This window comes from Gigantopelta aegis, chromosome 3, assembly GCF_016097555.1.
Source record: "Gigantopelta aegis isolate Gae_Host chromosome 3, Gae_host_genome, whole genome shotgun sequence".
In the NCBI taxonomy this organism is placed as follows: domain Eukaryota; kingdom Metazoa; phylum Mollusca; class Gastropoda; order Neomphalida; family Peltospiridae; genus Gigantopelta; species Gigantopelta aegis.
In genome coordinates this window covers 91,311,166-91,332,369 of record NC_054701.1, presented here as the reverse complement: position 1 = coordinate 91,332,369, position 21,204 = coordinate 91,311,166, and the positions used below count along the sequence as shown (strand labels likewise).

General features: G+C 37.8%; 2 protein-coding genes across 5 annotated transcripts; both read right to left on the bottom strand.

The window, feature by feature from the left end:
- Positions 1-4,147: 4,147 nt before the first annotated feature.
- Positions 4,148-11,258, bottom strand: LOC121369327 (probable G-protein coupled receptor No9). 3 transcript variants are annotated; one of them, XM_041494313.1, is made up of 2 exons: positions 11,104-11,258; positions 4,148-7,504 (listed from the first exon to the last, which is right to left on the bottom strand). In XM_041494313.1, the coding sequence occupies exon 2, from the start codon at positions 7,386-7,388 to the stop codon at positions 6,090-6,092; it is 1,299 nt and encodes a 432-aa protein (XP_041350247.1). In that variant the 5' UTR covers positions 7,389-7,504; positions 11,104-11,258; the 3' UTR covers positions 4,148-6,089. The 3 variants fall into 3 exon arrangements, with proteins under 3 accessions (XP_041350247.1, XP_041350248.1, XP_041350249.1); XM_041494314.1 differs by lacking the exon at positions 11,104-11,258 and adding an exon at positions 10,851-11,097; XM_041494315.1 differs by lacking the exon at positions 11,104-11,258 and adding an exon at positions 7,841-8,015.
- A 1,487-nt stretch (positions 11,259-12,745) lies between these two features.
- On the bottom strand, positions 12,746-20,682 carry LOC121369325 (G-protein coupled receptor 84-like). Of its 2 annotated transcripts, none has more exons than XM_041494312.1 (2): positions 20,319-20,682; positions 12,746-15,181 (listed from the first exon to the last, which is right to left on the bottom strand). In XM_041494312.1, the coding sequence occupies exon 2, from the start codon at positions 15,033-15,035 to the stop codon at positions 13,737-13,739; it is 1,299 nt and encodes a 432-aa protein (XP_041350246.1). In that variant the 5' UTR covers positions 15,036-15,181; positions 20,319-20,682; the 3' UTR covers positions 12,746-13,736. The 2 variants fall into 2 exon arrangements, with proteins under 2 accessions (XP_041350246.1, XP_041350245.1); XM_041494311.1 differs by lacking the exon at positions 20,319-20,682 and adding an exon at positions 17,796-18,264.
- Between the last annotated feature and the right edge of the window lie 522 nt (positions 20,683-21,204).

Genomic DNA, 21,204 nt, shown 5'->3' with positions numbered 1-21,204 from the left:
TTCTAGTTTTTCGTTTTCATCATTCCCATTGTTTGTTGTAAGATTGATCAGCATGTTACCAGCACTGGTTTCTTTCTTCCTGCATGAGGTTATATACTCCTGTATGTTCTAGTTTTTCGTTTTCATCATTCCCATTGTTTGTTGTAAGATTGATCAGCATGTTACCAGCACTGGTTTCTTCCTGCATGAGGTTATATACTCCCGTATGTTCTAGTTTTTCGTTTTCATCATTCCCATTGTTTGTTGTAAGATTGATCAGCTTGTTACCAGCACTGGTTTCTTTCTTCCTGCATGAGGTTATATACTCCTGTATGTTCTAGTTTTTTCGTTTTCATCATTCCCATTGTTTGTTGTAAGATTGATCAGCTTGTTACCAGCACTGGTTTCTTTCTTCCTGCATGAGGTTATATACTCCTGTATGTTCTAGTTTTTCGTTTTCATCATTCCCATTGTTTGTTGTAAGATTGATCAGCATGTTACCAGCACTGGTTTCTTCCTGCATGAGGTTATATACTCCCGTATGTTCTAGTTTTTCGTTTTCATCATTCCCATTGTTTGTTGTAAGATCGATCAGCATGTTACCAGCACTGGTTTCTTCCTGCATGAGGTTATATACTCCCGTATGTTCTAGTTTTTCGTTTTCATCATTCCCATTGTTTGTTGTAAGATTGATCAGCTTGTTACCAGCACTTGTTTCTTTCTTCCTGCATGAGGTTATATACTCCTGTATGTTCTAGTTTTTCGTTTTCATCATACCCATTGTTTGTTGTAAGATCGATCAGCATGTTACCAGCACTGGTTTCTTCCTGCATGAGGTTATATACTCCCGTATATTCTAGTTTTTCGTTTTCATCATTCCCATTGTTTGTTGTAAGATTGATCAGCATGTTACCAGCACTGGTTTCTTCCTGCATGAGGTTATATACTCCCGTATGTTCTAGTTTTTCGTTTTCATCATTCCCATTGTTTGTTGTAAGATTGATCAGCATGTTACCAGCACTGGTTTCTTCCTGCATGAGGTTATATACTCCCGTATGTTCTAGTTTTTCGTTTTCATCATTCCCATTGTTTGTTGTAAGATTGATCAGCATGTTACCAGCACTGGTTTCTTTCTTCCTGCATGAGGTTATATACTCCTGTATGTTCTAGTTTTTCGTTTTCATCATTCCCATTGTTTGTTGTAAGATTGATCAGCATGTTACCAGCACTGGTTTCTTCCTGCATGAGGTTATATACTCCCGTATGTTCTAGTTTTTCGTTTTCATCATTCCCATTGTTTGTTGTAAGATTGATCAGCTTGTTACCAGCACTGGTTTCTTCCTGCATGAGGTTATATACTCCCGTATGTTCTAGTTTTTCGTTTTCATCATTCCCATTGTTTGTTGTAAGATCGATCAGCATGTTACCAGCACTGGTTTCTTCCTGCATGAGGTTATATACTCCCGTATGTTCTAGTTTTTGGTTTTCATCATTCCCATTGTTTGTTGTAAGATCGATCAGCATGTTACCAGCACTGGTTTCTTCCTGCATGAGGTTATATACTCCCGTATGTTCTAGTTTTTGGTTTTCATCATTCCCATTGTTTGTTGTAAGATCGATCAGCATGTTACCAGCACTGGTTTCTTCCTGCATGAGGTTATATACTCCCGTATGTTCTAGTTTTTCGTTTTCATCATTCCCATTGTTTGTTGTAAGATCGTTCACCATGTTACCAGCATTAGTTTCTTCCTGTGTGGGTGTATCTGTTAGAGGTTCCAGGGCCTCCTGTAACACCTTCTCGTGGTAGCAATAGCCGCCATCTTCAAACTGGTAGTCCTCGTCGCTATCCTTGGAGTTGCTGTTTCCCATATTGGGTGGCAGAGTTAACGTTGCTATTTAATCATGAAACATAAAATTATGCAAAAATAAACACGAGAACTGTTAAAGTTTAAAGTTTGTTTTGTTTAACGACACTACTAGAACACACTGATTTATTAATCATCGGCTATTGGATGTCAAACATTTGGAAACGGAGGAAACACGCTACGTTTTTTCATTAGTAGCAAGGGATCTTTTATATGCACCATCCCATAGACAGGATAGTACATACCACGGCCTTTGATATACCAGTCGTGGTGCACTGGCTGTAAATAGAAATAGCCCAGTGGGCCCACCGACGGGAATCGATCATGAGAACTGATACAGACAACAATGCACAACAAAAGTTAACCATTGTAAGGCAGACACGTAGATTTGTGAAAAGAACGTTCTGACTTTAATGTTGAAATAAAAAGAAGATACATAGTATGATATAACTAGAAAATCGTACTCTGATTGATTACGCTACTGGTACCCATTGTAGTTTTAAAATTGTGACCGAAGTTTGAAGATTATTACAATGAACCATGTTTTACTGCTCACCACGTTTTGTTCTTATAACAATACAAGCACATGGTACAAACAACGCATGAATAGCAACTATTAAGATACCAAGATGAATTGAAACAACATCATTTACTAATACAAATTTACAAGTTTTAAACAAAGATCTGTTATCGATATCAACCTTCATACTAAATACAAGTATTTCTTCATTGTCTTTGTTTTTCGTTGTTGGTAACACAAATCAGTGATATAGTAGCCCGCTACTTACTAGAGAGTAATACATTTTCGTGAGACGTAAACAGCAAACTGAGCCATGCGATATTGAAGAATGACGCTCAGCGGTAAGAAAATTAATTCTGATGGTTTATTCTAAATAGTTAGATAATAGATATTCCAAGAGGCTGAGCTCAAGCTTAAACAATCCTATTTAAAAAATCCCGAGAATTCTTGAAATGTAATGTGTGTCGACATCCAAATATGTATCAACAAAACAGTCTAGTCGTATAACTAATACGTTATGTATAATGCTGTCGTTGACTAGACCACGGATATTTATCAAATTACGTATACCTCATACCTTGTGGACAAATACACAACCTATTACATCTTTCCTATCCTATAAAATGGCATGTTTACACCCCGGTTATAAATCTTTAGCTACTAGTATCGCATGACTTCACCTAGCTAGCTCGAGCAACCTCTAACTCTACCCTGTTTATATATCATATTTTAAACTAGGTAAGCTTAGAGAACACTCAAGCTAGATAAAGATCTTATATAGTTCATTATCTTAATATAAGTAGATATTTTACTGAATATAATATATATATATATATATATATATATATATATATATATATATATATATATATATATATATATATACTAGTATATACAGTTTGTCTTTAGTTTGTCGAGAAAACAAAATGTTTTCTTACCTATTAATGTACTGGGGATGTTGAGAAAATGAAAGTAGACAATGCAGTACTTCCTAGCATTGACCTATTTTCGCTGCTATGATACTATCTGCCCTGCATTCAATGTGCGTGACATTAATTAAATATATATTATAGTCTACAACGTCAAAAGTATTCCATCTAATGCAGGCCCGTAGAAACCGTGGGGCCGGGGTGGGGGGGGGGGGAGAGGGCACGTGCCACCAGCCACTTGTGAGCCTTTTTATGACATTAATGTTTGCCATTGCAACCCCCCCCCCCCACACACACACACCCACACACATACACACACTCCCAAAGTCGTTCCTACGGGCCTGTAATGTGCGTGATTTGGACTTTTGAACATACCGTTCAGCAATGCATTATTTTAAGAAACCTAACATAACCTCCTTTCCTCGTTTGTCAAATCCTAGATACGTATCTGAATATATACTGAAATTAGCAAAAAGTAAACAATCTAAGATAGTTTTGAATGGAATAAAACTATTTACCAGTTGAAATACAAAACAAAAAACAATTAAAAAACAAACAACATAAATTTCAAAACTTTAATGACTAAATTAAAAGAAAATCACCATTTTAACAATACAGGATACAACAGGCCCGTAGGAATCTGGGCGGAGGACCTGCGTTACCTACAAGAATTACACGCAAACACATACACACACACGAGAGAGAGAGAGAGAGGAGGAGAGAGAGAGAGAGAGAGAGAGAGAGAGAGAGAGAGAGAGAGATAAAAAACAAAAGAGGGAAACTAAAAAAAAAAAAAAAAAAAAGAGAGAGAGAGGAGAGTATAAAAAAATAATAAAAAAAATTAAACAATTAATAAATTAAGCCTTATACCAAAGTTGCGAATTGGCGGCTTATAAAAAAATATATTATTTTTTAATTTTTTTATTTGCTTTCAAATAAACATTTTATTTTGAACTATAGGTCTATAAAAACTATAACCAAATAATTTAATTTACTACTAAGAAAAACTTATTTGGAAATCTTTAGAGGACCAAAACTGGGCGTGTTCAACTGATGCGAACTCATCTGTCGACCCTATGTAGCTGCCGACTGTCAACGTGCTATATATATTGTGGATTCGCCAATTTCATAAGACCTGTTTGAATGTTGTAAGATATAGGTATCTGGTCGTACTGAACGCAACCAGAGCTGTTTAAACCACGCTCAAGCTCATTACAACTTCGATATTCCCGAGTTATTTAAATTATGTAAACCGCATTCATGTGATCGGTTAGTTTGTAGTTATTGATCACACATAAAAGTATAAAACTAGCGAAAAATGACACTTCTAACTGTGACACTGCACCTTTAAAACAGTTCATTTGCGACTCTATAGCTCAAGTATATAGGATAACATATCCTTTCTGACCTAAATAAACATACAATTAAAATAACTGCGTCCGCTTATTTGGAGATAACACTGGTTTTATGATATTGCTGTTCGCTGTAAATTCCTTTCGGTTGCATGTACTGATTATATCTTTTGAAATATGTACAATGTTAAAAGCAGTCGTAAGCTAGGCAGGCCAATATAAACTCGGGATGGGGTGAATGTGATCAGGGGACATCTAAATAAAGTAATCGTTTAAAGATAGAAATATAACGGGGAAGCATGCCCTCCCCACCCTAAGTAGGTTGTGTCCCTCCCTTAAAGACCGTTCCTATGGGCCATATTAAACTAGGCTACAAAAAACATGTTTTCATGCAGTATGGTTTGACTTCTTTTAGCTTAGTTTTAAAATTTCCTTGATGAAGCCTGAACAGGCGAACATTTGAATTAAAGAGGGATATATGACTTTTAAAGGAGGCTTCTGACTTTTTCTTTTTAAAATATATTATCTCAAGCCCCCTTGCTACTTTAAAGGAGAGGTGCCAGCAACACAGGATTTTCTATTCATGTATATAATATATATTATGTAACTTGGAAATAAACTTGTGCTCACAAGCTCATTACAGCATGTTCTACGGCATGTACCCCCCACCCCCCCCACCCCCCACCCCCACCTCTTCTCACTTACGATACCGTTCTAACGGGCCTGTAAATGTTAAGTCAAGCATGCAGTGTAAAACTTACACCTGTATAATTTTTCTTGTAGCTGCTATCACTTTACACCTAATATTTTCACTGTTTAGACACAGATCCACCAAGTGTGTGTTAACATATTTGATACATTTCCAACAAACTCTGTCTTGTACACATTTATCTGGCCAGTCTAGGTGTGGCAATTCTCCTACAAACGAAATAAGGATGTACCATTCTGAAAAGTGGAAATCCTCCTGATGGCGAACCACCTGACAAAAACAGAGCAGTCGTTATATTGCCAAAACGTCCTTTCGACTCAGGAGATACGATTTTGAAAATATTAATTGTTTTGTCGTTTATAGGTGTACGGGCTCCCAAGGTAGGCAGGGTGATTTTTGTCCTGAATTAAACGACAATGCCCGAATCTGGATAACAGAATGTGGTAGACCCTATCCTGAGTTTCTATTAAGTTTAACATTACTGCCAAACTGCCATATAGGGTTCCAAACGAATCACTATGCATCTTTACATGGGTTACAACTAATATTGTGGGTAATGAATGATGGAAATACTTGGTGAAAATGTTTCAGGCCAGCTAATTTTGCTCGAATATCCACCACACATCTCGTACGCTCAGATTTACAAATTAAATCACCGTATTCAGCAGCAAAACCAGTAATTGTTTCCACCGCGCATCTCATGTAACGTGCTGATTGCAGTTACCAAGTTGACCTTTACTTGAAACCATACGCACATCCTTTTCTTACTTTTTGTAATATTTCGTTTGTTTCATGGCGGAATTTTCTGTTGCAACATCCATATATGATTGGATTGGCTACACAGCTTATCAAATAGGATCTAATAAAAATGCCAACAAAACTTTCCCCAAGAGCAGTGACATCCAAATCCGAACCGACCGATTCGTAAAGCATCAAACTCAGGTGTGGTAAATAGCTAACGAGAAACGTGATCGTCACGATAAAAAGAACTTTAAATGTCGTTTTGCTGATGGAAGATCGTCTTGGTTTATTCTTGATTGGTACGAGGTTCGAACTGCTGTGGTTTAACACGGTGCTGCTACTGCTGCTGTCACTGCCACTTCCGTGGCCAGGTTCGACCATTTTCCCTCGAGGTTCACAGTGCATCTCTGATTCTACAGAAAACGCCAGATTGTTTTGAGAATTTACTTCGTATTTCTCTTTCATAACATAACTCTCTACACCTGGCTTTGAAGAACACGACGTAGTACGGACGTTTTGGGTTTCTCCTTTGTCAGTGGCGTTTTTGGAAGCATTCTGCGAACCTTCTTGGCAAATATAAAGATTTTGTCCATTAGTTCCATAATCTTGTGAGGGACCATATTTCATCCTCAAATGGAGTCGTCTGCCTATGACTCCGTACAGTGCGACCAGCGTTACGAAAACAGAGACAAATAAAAGAAACATAAACCCATAAAACAGCAAAGGGTAGACAGTGTCCTGGAAACGACGTTCAGTAGCACAATTCATGACAAACGTTCCTGCCTCCAGTTCGTCTGGTATCTTGGTTACCATGACAGCAGCCGGCCAAGATATGCTTACCGCGATTGTCGAACATATGAGACATATACGCTTTGCTTGGACGACCGAAATATTTGGCTCCAATGGCTTACAGATGCCCTTGTATCTGAGAGCAGCGATAGCCACAAGAATGAAACTAGTAGCTAGTGCAGTGGCTGTAGCTATAAACACCAAGGGGCTGCATCCCGAGAAGCTCACTGGAAGAAGAACATTTACGACATCTAGTGGCATTAGGACGGCACAGCTCAGAATGTCGCATGCTGCTAGAAAAGTTATGAAAATGTTGAATGGGTTCGGCTTGAATTTAAAGATATACACATAAAGAACTGCTGTATTTCCTGTGGTACCAATAACTGACAAAATAGATCCATAAACTGCTGCAGGAATATTTATAAAGCGTTCTGTTGTGTTGTCGTTTGTTGGAAGTGGTGAAACTGTCGTGTTAAAGAATGGTGTTACATCTGTCAGTTCCATTGCAATACGAAGGAGAAAACCTTCCAGGTCCAAAATGGGAATAAAACTGTTCTTTGCATCCACTGTCCTTGGTTTGGCTTATCGTTAGTACTCCAGTAACTTGCACCAGTGTTGCCCTAAAAGGATACAAATAGTATGTAAGTAAAGAATAATTTTACCGAATTATAAACAACACTGATTAGGTCGACACCACGGCCAACTGCACTGAACATACTATGTTGGAATCAGTATACAACTTGACACTGTGACCTTGCCGTTTAAACTATCACTCCTGCTTCCTCTCACTCCCCTGAGACTGCTACAATGAGAGTAATTGTCAGCTCCCCGTAGCATGTAAATTAAATTAAAAATATTATAAAGAGATTAAATAACAATGCTCAGTTTGGTAATACAGTATATCAATTGTAAATGGCACTCCATAATTTAAGATAGGAGAGCAATTAAACACTCACCTCATTTTCTTACGGTCAGATCTGTTTAATGTATGAACATTGTAACACTGTCTCAATAAATCAGTGGATACTGTAGACATACTACTATCGTTCAATAACTACTACTTCAGCTAACAATTTATTCGTTAAGGTGCGCTTAGATCACCCCTACGATGGGCAAATCCATGACGCGATCGTCACACTCGAAGTATTTTTACACTCAGGTACGAAGATACTCGACAGAAGATCTAGATCTAGATCTAGCGCCCCGTTCTAGGACTGGGCCCATTAGGCTATTTCTCGTTCCAGCCGGTGCACCACGACTGGTATATCAAAGACCGTGGCATGTGCTATCCTGTCTGTGGAATGATTCCTATAAAATATCCCTTGATACAAAACAAAATGTAGCTGGTTTCCTCTCTAAGACTATATGTCAAAATTATCAAATGTTTGACATCCAATTGCTCTAGTTGTGTCGTTAAACACAACAAACTTTTAACAATTCTAGGAAGTGATCTGAAGAGCGCTAGCGCTAATGTCAACACCAGTCAAACATCATATCTTTATAGAAAGTATCGTGTGACTGTACAAAATGGCTGGTTTGATCGTTACCGGGCTAGATTGTTATTAGACGTTTTGTTAAAATCATAATGCATAAATTGGTATAATCTTGAGTTAGTGACAGTGGAGAAATGTAAGATCAATATTAAAAGTTAAAAGTTAAAGTTTGATTAATTAATCATCGGCTGTTATGATGTCAAACATTTGGTAATCTGGAGATCTGGACTGTGGTTTAAAATTATAAACCTAGGCATATCTGGTAAATGTTTTACCGTTATATTTAACATGTAGAAAAATATTAAATCCTGTGTAAAGTTTAATGGGCATATATCAGAGTCGTTTTACTACCAATCTGGCGTACGACAAGGAGAAACTTTGTCTCCTCTTTTCTTTGCTATATTCATTAATGATTTAGAAAATTGTCTGAATACTGAACAGTGCAATGGTATTAACATTGATGACAACGCTCTAACAGATTTCTCAAAATACTTATTCTCCTTTATGCTGATGATATTGTGATATTAGCTGAAAATATTAATGATATGCAAAAGTCTTTTAAATGTATTTCGTGAGTATTGTATTAGATGGAAACTAACTGTAAATATGGCAAGGACCAAAGTTGTTGTTTTTGGATTTAAAGGTCGTAGACACCCAGTTTTTAATCTATTCGATAGCATACTAGAAGTAACTGATTGTTATAAGTACCTAGGATTGTGTTTTTCAAATAACTGTACATACTCACTAACAAAGAACTGTATTAAAGAACAAGCCACTAAAGCTATGTTTTTACTTAAATCTCGAATAAGTAACCTCAACTTACCAACTGACTGTCAGCTTAAACTTTTCGACCAGACTATTTTACCTATTTTACTTTATGGCTGTGAGATATGAAGTTTTGAAAAATTGTTCTATTATTGAAGTGTACATATACGATTTTTGCGAAGTATTCTTGGTGTAAAACGTAGCACACCACTTTATATGATTTATGGTGAGTTTGGAAGGTTCCCACTTGTTGTTTATGTGAAAAGTAGAATGATTAACTATTGGTGTAGGATGTTAAATAGTGATAACAAAAATAAGCTATCCTTTAGAATATACAATGCCCTTTTATCTGATTATGTTTATGGAACACATGTATATAAATGGTTTAATTTTGTGGAAAATATTTTTAATGAAACTGGATTTACTTACGTATTGTTATCTCAAAATTTGGTTAATTAGTTACCATTCTAGCAAAGGTACTAACTATAGGATCTTTAAAGAAATCATAAATTTGGAACCATATTTATTACTTTTAAATACAAAATATAGGTCTGCTTTCACTAATTATTGCACTGCTAACCACAGGCTCCCAGTAGAAGTTGGTAGATGGGAAAATATTCCCAGGTGTGAACGGAAATGTTGTTTATGTCACGATGATGTTGTTGGTGATGAATATCACTTTCTATTTGAATGCTATTTTTTCCGAAATGAAAGATGCAAGTACATACCAAAATATTACTGTATAAAACCAAATGCTATTAAATATCATGATCTATTCTGTAGCACGAATATTACTTTATTAAATAATACCTGTAAATTTTTAGATAATATTATGAGAACATTTATGCCCCCACGTTAATCTTGTATTATTATATTATATATGTAGAACTGCTGTATTATTATATTGCACATACTGTAACTATGTGCTCATGTATCACTTATTATGTGATCCGAGTGTAAATAAAGATGTGTTCTGTATGTTCTATGATAATTCTGACACGTAGTCATCAAAGGAAACCCGCTACATGTTTCGTAATGCAGAAAGGGATCTTTCATATGCACTTTCCCAATTACAGGAAAGCAGGAAAGCAAATACCACGGCCTTTGTTCAGTTGCGGTAAACTGTGGTGATTTTTTTTTAATGAAAGCACAATGCAAATGGAAATTGCGTTTTTAAAATTTAATTTAAATGCAACATTGAATAATTAATAATAATAAAAGTACCAATGAGGTACATGATACACCCCTCAAAAATTATTTAGCTGTGGTACGAAATGCACAGACATCCCAAGGTGAACATACATGCATGGAAGGTTTGATGATCGATTATGAATTAGGAAGGTATGGCCGAGACAAGGATTTCCTCTTATGTGTAGTAATACGTGAAAGGTAGGTCGCGGTGACCTAGTTATGGTATGCGACACACTGCCATTCCAAGTTGTAATTGCATGCACGGTTCGATAATCCTATATGAATTTACAAGAAAGATATACGGTATTCCGGAAACGAAACGTTTACGGACGGACGTACATTTCTATTCGGCTTCTTTTTTTTTTTTTAAATCTGCGATCTTCTAAAACAATCGTAGCACTATGGTAAACAGAAGTAGCAATTACTCAGTTCAACAAATTGTGTACGACGGAATCTGTGGACGATGTTCCACGATCCCGACTTGAATCATCGCATCGTAGGAGTGACCTGAGCGTACCTTTTGTTATACTTTCATTTTTTACGTGCTTATATGTCTGGTCCATGGCTTAGCGGCCTTACTGACAGTTACAAACAGGCATCTAAACAACCATGTAATAGCGGCAGAAGCTTCGTCTGTGTTCAGTCCGACGCCATATAACAGTAAATGAAATGTGTTGAGAGCGTCGTTAAATAAACCATTGTCCTTCCTTCTGTGTTCAAACTATAACTGATATCAGCAACAACGATACAAAAAATGAGAAGAAACACACCTCGAATAAATCCAAAACAAAACGGTTTTCTCTCTTTTTCCGTCTTAGTGATATCGGTCCTGGCTTATGTGAGCTATTTCTCATAACAGGGAGCCCTATCAGGAAGTGCACGATTAGGTAACAACCCAGTACAGTCAATCGTCGTTTTCAATTGGACAGCGTCATCAAGGTGGATCCTGCATCAGCTATTCTGAAAGAAAGAAAAGCTAACCGCTCTTCCCGTATAGCTGTGAATGTGACAGTAACGAAGATTCACTGAACGGGTTTACTCCCATTTCTCGCGTATTCAAACGACTACACAGGCGCATTGTATGAAGAACAATTGGGCAACGAGCAAATATAACCTTTTGTTGTGTGCACTGAGGTGTATATAATAGGTGTATGCTGTAGTCAGGCCTATATACTGATCTTGACTGTATAGAAGTTGTCCTCAGATTTAAAGTTGCTAGGTACTGGATTCGAACACACTGCAATCCAGCCTTAAGACCGATGGGTCAACACAACATTTATAAAAGCATACATACATACATTATGATACATGCATAGTGTTGGTCCCCCCCCCCCCCCCCCCTCCATATATGCAAGTGCATCAAGATCGGTCGTGTTTTTAAAAATATTTTGTATTGGTTTGTTTTTTCATATACTCATATCGGAGACACACGTCTCAGTGACGTTTGGCAGTCAGTAGGAAACCATATAATTAAGCGAGGAATCCATGCACGAGTACGTAGTGCGTATTGTGTGAGGCACAAACAACAGTTTATATTGGAATTAACTGAGGCGCGTCCATGTACGTAATACGAGACGCCTGTTGCGTAATACCAGATGTGATCGTTCCAGTACACAGTAAGCAATCAATACGTACACAGGAAGTAGGAAAATTCTTAGGGATTTCCCAAGAAGCACTTGTATTGTGAGTTGATTTTCACGATCTTAAAATGCCACGTAATAATATTTGTGTTCCCAACGATGTTCTGGAACTAATTAATGTGGTCAGGCCAACAACAAGAAAAAAAAGCAGTAAAGACACGCAAAATATAAATATGAACACACATGCATGCACGCACGCACACACAGAGGCTTAAATCCACTTGAGATGATGTTGGGGGTACGCACCACTCCACCTAAAGTTCCCAGAATATAATCAGTTTATTTATTTTTTAGAGGGGCAGAAGCAATGTAAATATATAGCTTGGGGTAAATTGTGATGCACTTCATGCATTTTAGTATTCTAGGATCGACCCCCGTCGGTGGGCCCATTGAGTTATTTCTCGTTCCAGCCAGTGCACCACAACTGGTATATCAAAGGATGTGGTATGTGCTACCCTGTCTGTGGGATGGTGCATATAAAAGATCCCTTGCTACTAATGGAAAAATGTAGTTGGTTTCCTCTCTAAGACTATGTGTCAAAATAACCAAATGTTCGACATCCAATAGCCCATTATTAACAAATTAATGTGCTCTAGTGGTGTCGTTAAACAAAACAAACTTCAGTATTCTCCCTCTGTCAAAAACCAAATCATGATGTATATGTTCACAAAATGTAGGTGATATCCACCTATTCTTTTTTCCAACCCCTCCCCCACCTCCAAAACGATAAAGTATAGCTTCGGGCACATAAATATATACGCATACACGAAAACACAATTGATATTTTTTATTTACGCATCACTGGTATAATACGTATGCATGGATTCCTAGCTTTATAATATTACGAACCAACTGATTTATATTGCATTCCAGCAAGTGCTCCACGACTGATTTATTCATGTCAGTGAAGAAGAAGAAGAAGAAGAAGAAGAAGGGGAAAAGACAAAATATCCCACCAAAAATTCCCACATACAACAAGCAAAAGACCCAGAGAAACAACAATAAATGCCGCCCCATCCCCTGAAAACAAGGCCCACTCCGACTACGCACGAACTCTTCTAGAACGTGATTCTTGTACCTCATCATTGTATAAGAAAATCACTTCACTGTGTATCGGGAAATCACATAACTGCAGGAGAGCGTTTTACAGATGTGATCGGACATCATTTGTAATGGGTTTGCACCTAAAGATCAGGGCCCGGCAACACAAAGCACTCGTAACACTTACGTCGGACGTACACTATACATAATGTGTGGTGTACGTCTCAGGTAAGTGTTAGGAGTGCCTTGTGTTATGGGGCACAACTGTCGATTACATACGTAATCGGTTAGAATTTCAGGATCTGAGTTATTGGGACCATGAACGGTGCCACCTGTTGTAATGCTCACCTGGATAGACCCTACAGATTTCGCTATTTTTATCCTCAATATCAGTACATTATATTTTCTTTACGTATGTATGACACCCCCTACCCACCCACCCCACCCCCCACCCCCACTCACACACCACACACACACACAAAACAACATATTTCATACAAGTGTTATGGTTTTTTTTTATGCATTTCAATAATGGATCATCACATTGTTAGAACATAAGCATTCAGTTTTCGATTATAATATTAATCATAGCTTGTCTATATGTATAATACAGTTTTTCATTACTGTTTGCAAAGAAGCACCATTGATCTTCTAGGTCGGCGTGTATCTCAGACCATATGAAAACACACTTTTAATCTTGATCTACTAGATCGGTGTGTATCTCAGACCATATGAAAACACACTTTTAATCTATGACATATAGCACTAGTTTCTTCTCTAAATTTTTTGTTACAACATCCGTATATGATTGGATTAGATGCACTGTTTATGAGATATGATCTAATAATGACCCCGACAAAACTTTCTCCCACGGGAGTAAGATACAAATCCGAACCGGCCACTTCATAAATCATCAAACTCAGGTGCGGTAAATAGCTGAGCAGAAATGTTATCGTCACGATGAACAAAATTCTAAATGTGTTTTGGTTTTGAGAAGGTTGCTTCGTACTTTTTTGGACTGGCACAAGTTTTGAAGCACTCCGATTAGAAGCTGTACTGCTGTTACTTCCAGGTTCCGTCTCGACTACTTGTACTTCTGATGTGCCAGGAGATATAGCAACTTCTCCACAATTAGAATAAGACTTTCCTTTGGCTGCAGAACTCTGTGCACCAGACTTTGAAGAATATGCATTGCTAGACGGATGTGGTATGCCCTTATTGTTATCCATATCTTTTGAAGCATTCGGTGATGACCCTTGGATAGACAAATGGCATCGTTCACTCAATGCATGATTTGGCGATGTTGAAGACGATTTATCTCTGTGTATAAGTGACTGTGTAGGGCCATATTTCTTCCTCAGCCAGAATTGTCTGCCTATAATTCCGTACAGTATTATCAACGTGAGAAACGCGCCGCCAAATATTAAAAACAAAATTCCGTTAAATAGCAACGGGTACTGGGTTTCTTTGAAACGATTTTCTGTGGCACAGTTCGTGACTACCATCCCGCCCACGAGTTCGTCTGGTATATTGGCTACCATGACAGCAGACGGCCAGGATACAACCACGGCTATTCCCAGTGACACCACAGAGATGACTCTTGCTTGAACAACCGATATATTTGGCTTCAGTGGCTTACAGATGCCTTTGTACCGGAGGACAGCGATGGCCACAAGAATGAAACCAGTTGCTAGTGCAGTGGTTGTAGCTATCAACACTATGGGCTTACATCCAGGAAATCCCTCCATATGGACCAGGTTGGCAACATCCAGTGGCATTTCGATGGCGCTGCATATTATGTCAAATGCCGCTAGAAATATGATAAACGTGTTGAATGTGCTTTGTTTAAATTTGAAGATATACACGTACAGAACTATTAAATTTCCAAGCGTTCCCGTAACTGATAAAATCCCAACATAAACTGCTGCAGAAATGTTTATAAAGCGTTCAGTTGTGTTGCCGTTAGACGGAGCTGGTGGCACCGTGTCATTAAAGGATTCTGTTGCACTTATTAGATCCATGTTGAGATGGCGGGGGACCTTTTATTATTACCAACACACCCTAGAATCTGATTGAAGATGTCCTGTTGTACACTCCAATATGCATTTTCCTTATTTTTAGAATACAGTTGTAGAAGTCTCCGTCATTGCGTAGGTAGCCCGAGGTCCTGAAAATAAACAACCTTATAATAAATATAATATTTAATAACAGTCACGGATTGTATGCTGTTTTGGTTTTATTTTAATTTTCTTTTTTTTAAATATATTTTCTAAGGGTTACCTTTGATATTCAGTATACATAACTAATGCTCTTACTTTTGCCGCACCCATTCCATTTAAGATATCGGATTCACTTGGTGTTATGCCGACATAGCACATCAGTGGGAGTCGGATGCAGAGGAAGAGGGGTGTGTTAAATAATATGCTTCATCCATTTGTAAGATCATTTAATAGAATACGTCCTTCCCTCCACCTACTCCGTTGCTGATATCGGAAGACATTACCCCTAACTTTGAAGCTGAGATCGTTTGTAATATGAATGACCCCATTTGAAATGCGAATTAATAAATGCCCTCATCCCCTTTGCGACGCATATGGCCAATATTCAGTTCGAATCATTGAATGTATAACGACAACCCAGCACAAAGAATATATCGGCTATTCGGTGTCAAACAAAGGTAATGACTAAAAAAAAAAAGTAGTGTATTAAATAGAATAAAACTGATTTTCGTCGATTATTTCTTTCATATTAAACTGACAAGTAAATATTTTATAAATATCTATTTAATGATACTCTACCTAATTTAGCATTTACTTGTTTGGGCTCTCATTGATGTACAAAGTGGTGTTTACTCTTGAAATTAAAAGAAATATCAGTAAACAGGTGATTTGTGCACTTTATTGGAACAGACTATAACACATTTTGATCTACGTGTCAATTTCATTTACCCTTAAACAAACTTTTAATTTAAAACTTTTAAAACAAAATTTTATAATAATAATAAAAATTATTTGCAATAGCTGTTATTGTGCAACTTAGAGATAGCATCTTTAATACATAGCACCTTTAATACCGGTACAATAGATCACACACTCAGAATGGTTCTTGACAGGTTTGTTCAAAAGTTACTGAGAAATGTCTACAAATATTTTGTTTTGGAAAGGGATAGGGGTAAACCGTCATCATCAAAGACGGTCCCTCACATACTGCAACGGCAATGAAATTTATACATGTCGATCGAAATTTGTTATAATCTGTTCCAATAAAGTGCACAAATTACCTGTTTTATTGACATCTTTCTTTTCATTTCAAGAGTAAACACCACCTTGTACATCAGTGAGAGCCCAAACAAGTAAATGCTAAATGAGGTAGATTATCATTAAATAGATATTTACAAAATATTTCCCTGTCAATTTAATATAAAAGACATAATCGACGTAAATCAGTTTTATTCTATTTCCGACACTACTTCTTTTATTCTTTTTAGTCAAAGTTTGAATCTACACACATCGATATCTCATGAAGAAAATCTGCTTACCTTAGGCAAATGTATTTTACATGCATATACACCAGTAGACTGTGGTATAATTCATGCATCGTTCTTGTTTATTGTTCAAACCACTGTGGGTTGCTACAGGTTAACCCCATTCAAGGGCATATACACCAGTAGACTGTGGTATAATTCATGTATCGTTCTTGTTTATTGTTCAAACCACTGTGGGCTGCTACAGGTTAACCCCATGCAAGTGCATATACACCAGTAGACTGGTATAATTCATGTATCGTTCTTGTTTATTGTTCAAACCACTGTGGGCTGCTACAGGTTAACCCCATGCAAGTGGTCAAGAGAATGTTTTTAATATCCACATTCACGTAATTATTGTTTAATCTAGCAGACCCAGAATGTTTGGACCTGCCAATACCTACCACCTGTTTATACTTGGTCATATTTATGAAGTACGGAATTTAACCTCGTATCGTGAACACAAATAGTAACAACGGTAAGTCCGTAGTTGGTTAGATGTTGTTATTTCAATGTCAACATGGAGGTTACACTGGAATGTAATAATTTTAGGTATATATAATCTAAATCTTCCTTTAAAAAATATAATCCAGGACTTCAGGTATATGTGTTCTAAAGTACACCCACAATGGCTCTATCATAATTACACAAACTACGAATTGGTAGTTAGAAAAAATAGGTATATGTGAACTTACATCCACTCCAATAGGGTTCTTCCCTAAAGATTGCATGCAATATATATATTTTAGGTCCTGTCGTTCAATAACAAATTATACATTTATATAACAAATATTAACAATGCAGCTAAAGGGAAGTCAAAACAATAACAATAATACAATCTTGCTTTTCAAGCTCACTGTGGCAATGTTAGATTAGATATATAGTTGTTGTGTCAGGTAAGCATCTAACCAGTGACAGTAATGACATACATTGTGTAATTACTATAATCTTAATATTAAAACAAAACAAATGTTACTGAAATAGTGTCTACAAGCTGATACTTTGTAATAGGACTGACTATAACAATACACTATATAGTTATTCTAGAACTTATTATTGTTTGTCGTCTTGAATATCTATGGTAGGGATTTTTATGCAGAATGCAGGTTAAATTTATAATACAGTAAATCAAAATTACACTAAAATCAACAATATAACAGTGTTTATGAATAACTACTATTTTAGGCACGTGTCCAGGAGGGGGGTCTATATTTAAAACCTACTGTCGTATATTAAAACTCAAGTGTACCACACTTACCCAAAGACACAATTCATACTCCAATACATTAACTAGGCCTACGTGCAGCCAATCTTGCAGAGAATGTAGAATTTCAGACACACGCCCTTCTCTCTTTTACGTCTATGGTATTAGGATGCTAAAAATCATAATACATTTCATACTGCCCGTCTTACATCCAATCGGAGGCGCGACTCACAAGCGTCCAACAAAACAACAGCAGACGATATCCGGCAACAGTTTACAGAACTTTCCTACTTATGCGCAGTCAGGAAGTGAAATAGAAAGTGCGAAGTGCTGTATCCATAACGTATCGTCTTTCGTCACAGATATGTGCGAATCAACGGTTTAAAAGGTTTTCCCAACAGGATCCTGTTTAGTCATCTGTTGTCTAACATCACAGATGCAAGTAAAAGGTTAAATAACGGTTTTCTAGCGGGATCCTGTTTGGATATTTTCCAAAAAACAGTATATGTTATAATTAATAACCTTTGACAGCAGTGTGAAACATGGGTTGACTCATTTGGCCTCTGGGCGATCATTAATAGCCATGTGCTATGATATAAATATTGTAGATGTATTTTGGTATTTTAACATTTACCGACGCAATATAATCATAATTTAAACGTGCTGAGTGCTGAATAAAACATATTATTCTTCCTTTTTCTAAGAGATGATCAGGTGCCGCTCGTTAGATACGTTTTAAAACTCGTAAGATAAATGATATTCAACGGCCACTAATGTAATATTTAAAAACAACATATCATATGCACAGATTTATTAATCATTCCCCCCCCCCCACACACACATATATATATATATATATATATATATATATATATATATATATATATATATATATATATATATATACTACTCAAAAGAATTTAAGGGTCAAAAATTTATAACCAAATAAGTTTCAGAGTGTATTAGATTGATGATGTAAACTACACGAATTTTTATTTTTATTGTTCCATATTTACAAAAACCCACAAATAAACGTCACTGTATACAAGAAAGTCACATGACATGCTGTCAAAGTTGAAGGTTGTCAAACATGGATTTTACACATTAGAACATTCGTTTAATAGTGTGTGAATCCACCCCTGGCGCGAATACACTCGACACATCGTTGCCTCATGCTGTTGATCAGACGTCTGAAGAACTCTTGGGGAATGGCCTGCCACTCTGCCATAAGAAGTTGACCCAGATCATGAAGGTTGGCCGGAGGGGCATGGTTATCCCGAACTCTCCTACCTAATTCGTCCCAGGCGTGCTCTATTGGGGCTCTATTGGGGCCAAGTCAGGCGAATATGCTGGCCAATCCATCCTGGCGATACCTTGTTGTCTGAGAAAGTCCGTTACCACCCTGGCGCGGTGGGATCTGGCATTGTCATCCTGCAGAACTGCCCCGCCGCCAATCTGCTGAAGGCCTGGGAGAACCAACGGCAGGATAATCTCATTCAGATAGCGGATTCCATTCAGATTGCCATCCACCACATAGAGTGGGGTCCTGTGGTGGATAGAGATGCCGCCCCACACCATGACGCTGCCACCACCGAACCGGTGACGTTGTCTAACGTTAACGTCAGCGAAGCGCTCCCCAGGACGTCTGTAGACACGAACCCGACCGTCGTTGAACTGGAGACTAAACCTGGACTCATCAGTGAACATCACTCGACCCCACTGAACACGTTGCCACCGCAGATGAAGCGTGCACCAGTGACGTCTGGCCGTTCTGTGACGTGGTAGGAGTGGTGGTCGAACAGCCTGGCGACGGCAGCGTAGATTATTGGCTCTCAGACGATTGCGTATGGTTTGATCAGACATTCGAGTTCCAGTCGCAGTCAGCAGATTGTCACGTAATCGGCGTGCAGTGGTTGTGCGTTGACGTAGAGCCATATTGGTGATGTAGCGGTCCTCTCTATTTGTAGTGCTTCGGGGTCTTCCCGAACGTGGACGATTTCGAACACAATTCGTTGCTTGGTACCGTTGCCACAGTCGGCCAACGACACTCTGACTGACACCAAGTCTCAGAGCAACATTTCTTTGCGTATTGCCATCCTGAAGCCAAGCAATAGCCCTTCCTCGATCTTCGATAGTCAGTTGAAGTCGAACCATTGTCGAATTTGGAGTGTGCACCGTACACGAACGCAAGCTCCAATTATACGGAAATTCAGCATTGGGAACATGGAATACACGTGCAAAGCGTGCAAATGAAGCGCTTTGTGAAAAAGCAAGTTATGGGCACTTAGCAGACCTTTCGCTTTCGCCCTAATTTACGTGCAAATGTAAGCATGTTTTCGCCATTAGAACTAGTGGACAGTGTCAATAACAGTGGATTTTAATTCATTTATGGGTTGCTTAGACCCACTTTCGTCAAAATGGAACAATACCATGCGTGACATTATGGTCTAGCTAATATAATTGACATTCAGAAAATAATGTCGAAAATATCGTCTGACCCTTAAATTCTTTTGAGTAGTATATATATATATATATATATATATATATTATATATATTATAACAAGCAATGTACAAACCTGAACACTTATTCACAAGCACACAGAGATGTCAAATGACACTTGTTCACAAGTGTCACGGCGATGAAGTCACAGTTGCAACCATGACACCCAAATAATCCATGTTTGACCTTTCAGGATCCATGCATGATTGATAACACTCCCAGGTAACCAGTGTTAACTACTCATTCACAAGATGTCTTCCTGTGCAAGTTCGATAGGCCTAAATAGCGCAAGACGAGTTTTGCTCATCTATTTCTGAAGCAACACGTCGAATTTTCCACAATTTTATTGTGGACTCACCGTGTATGGTACCAAGACATAGTTTTTTTTACAGTTCACCTTTTAAGGCGTGTGTGTGTGTGTGTGTGTGTGTGTGTGTGTGTGTGTGTGTGTGTTTGTAAAACCAAGCTTATCGTTCAAATGAAGCATCCCAACACTACGAATTCAGCATTTACATACACCAAGCTCATTGGTTAATTCGTGGCCTCCGAGTGTCTAACATAACAGTAAATATACACCTCGGTACAAATAGCAGAAAGAGATCTTCATTAAATTCACATGTATTTTTCTTCACAAACAGGATAACACAAACCACGATCTTTCATTATGAAATTGTGTGGCGAAGTGGGGACGGGGCACAACCTCTTGGGCGGGACACAGGCTCCATAGTGAGGGCATAAGCCATATCTTTAACTTTATTTATAAAGAGTTGGACAATTTTAAAATGTACATTTTCGCCATGGGGGTTGGGAGCCCCCCCCCCCCCCCCCCCCCCCCCAGGTTCCTATAGGCCTATAATGACTAATTCGGTAAAATAATTAAAATATACTTTTATCTTGAATAAACAAGCGCGTGTGCATTAATGTATGCGAGGGTGTATCTAGACTGCGGCGAGTGAGGTTTA

Coding starts and splice junctions, on each gene's coding strand:
- LOC121369327 (XM_041494313.1), bottom strand. CDS start 7,388: ATGGAACTGACAGATGTAACACCATTCTTTAACACGACAGTTTCACCA.
- LOC121369325 (XM_041494312.1), bottom strand. CDS start 15,035: ATGGATCTAATAAGTGCAACAGAATCCTTTAATGACACGGTGCCACCA.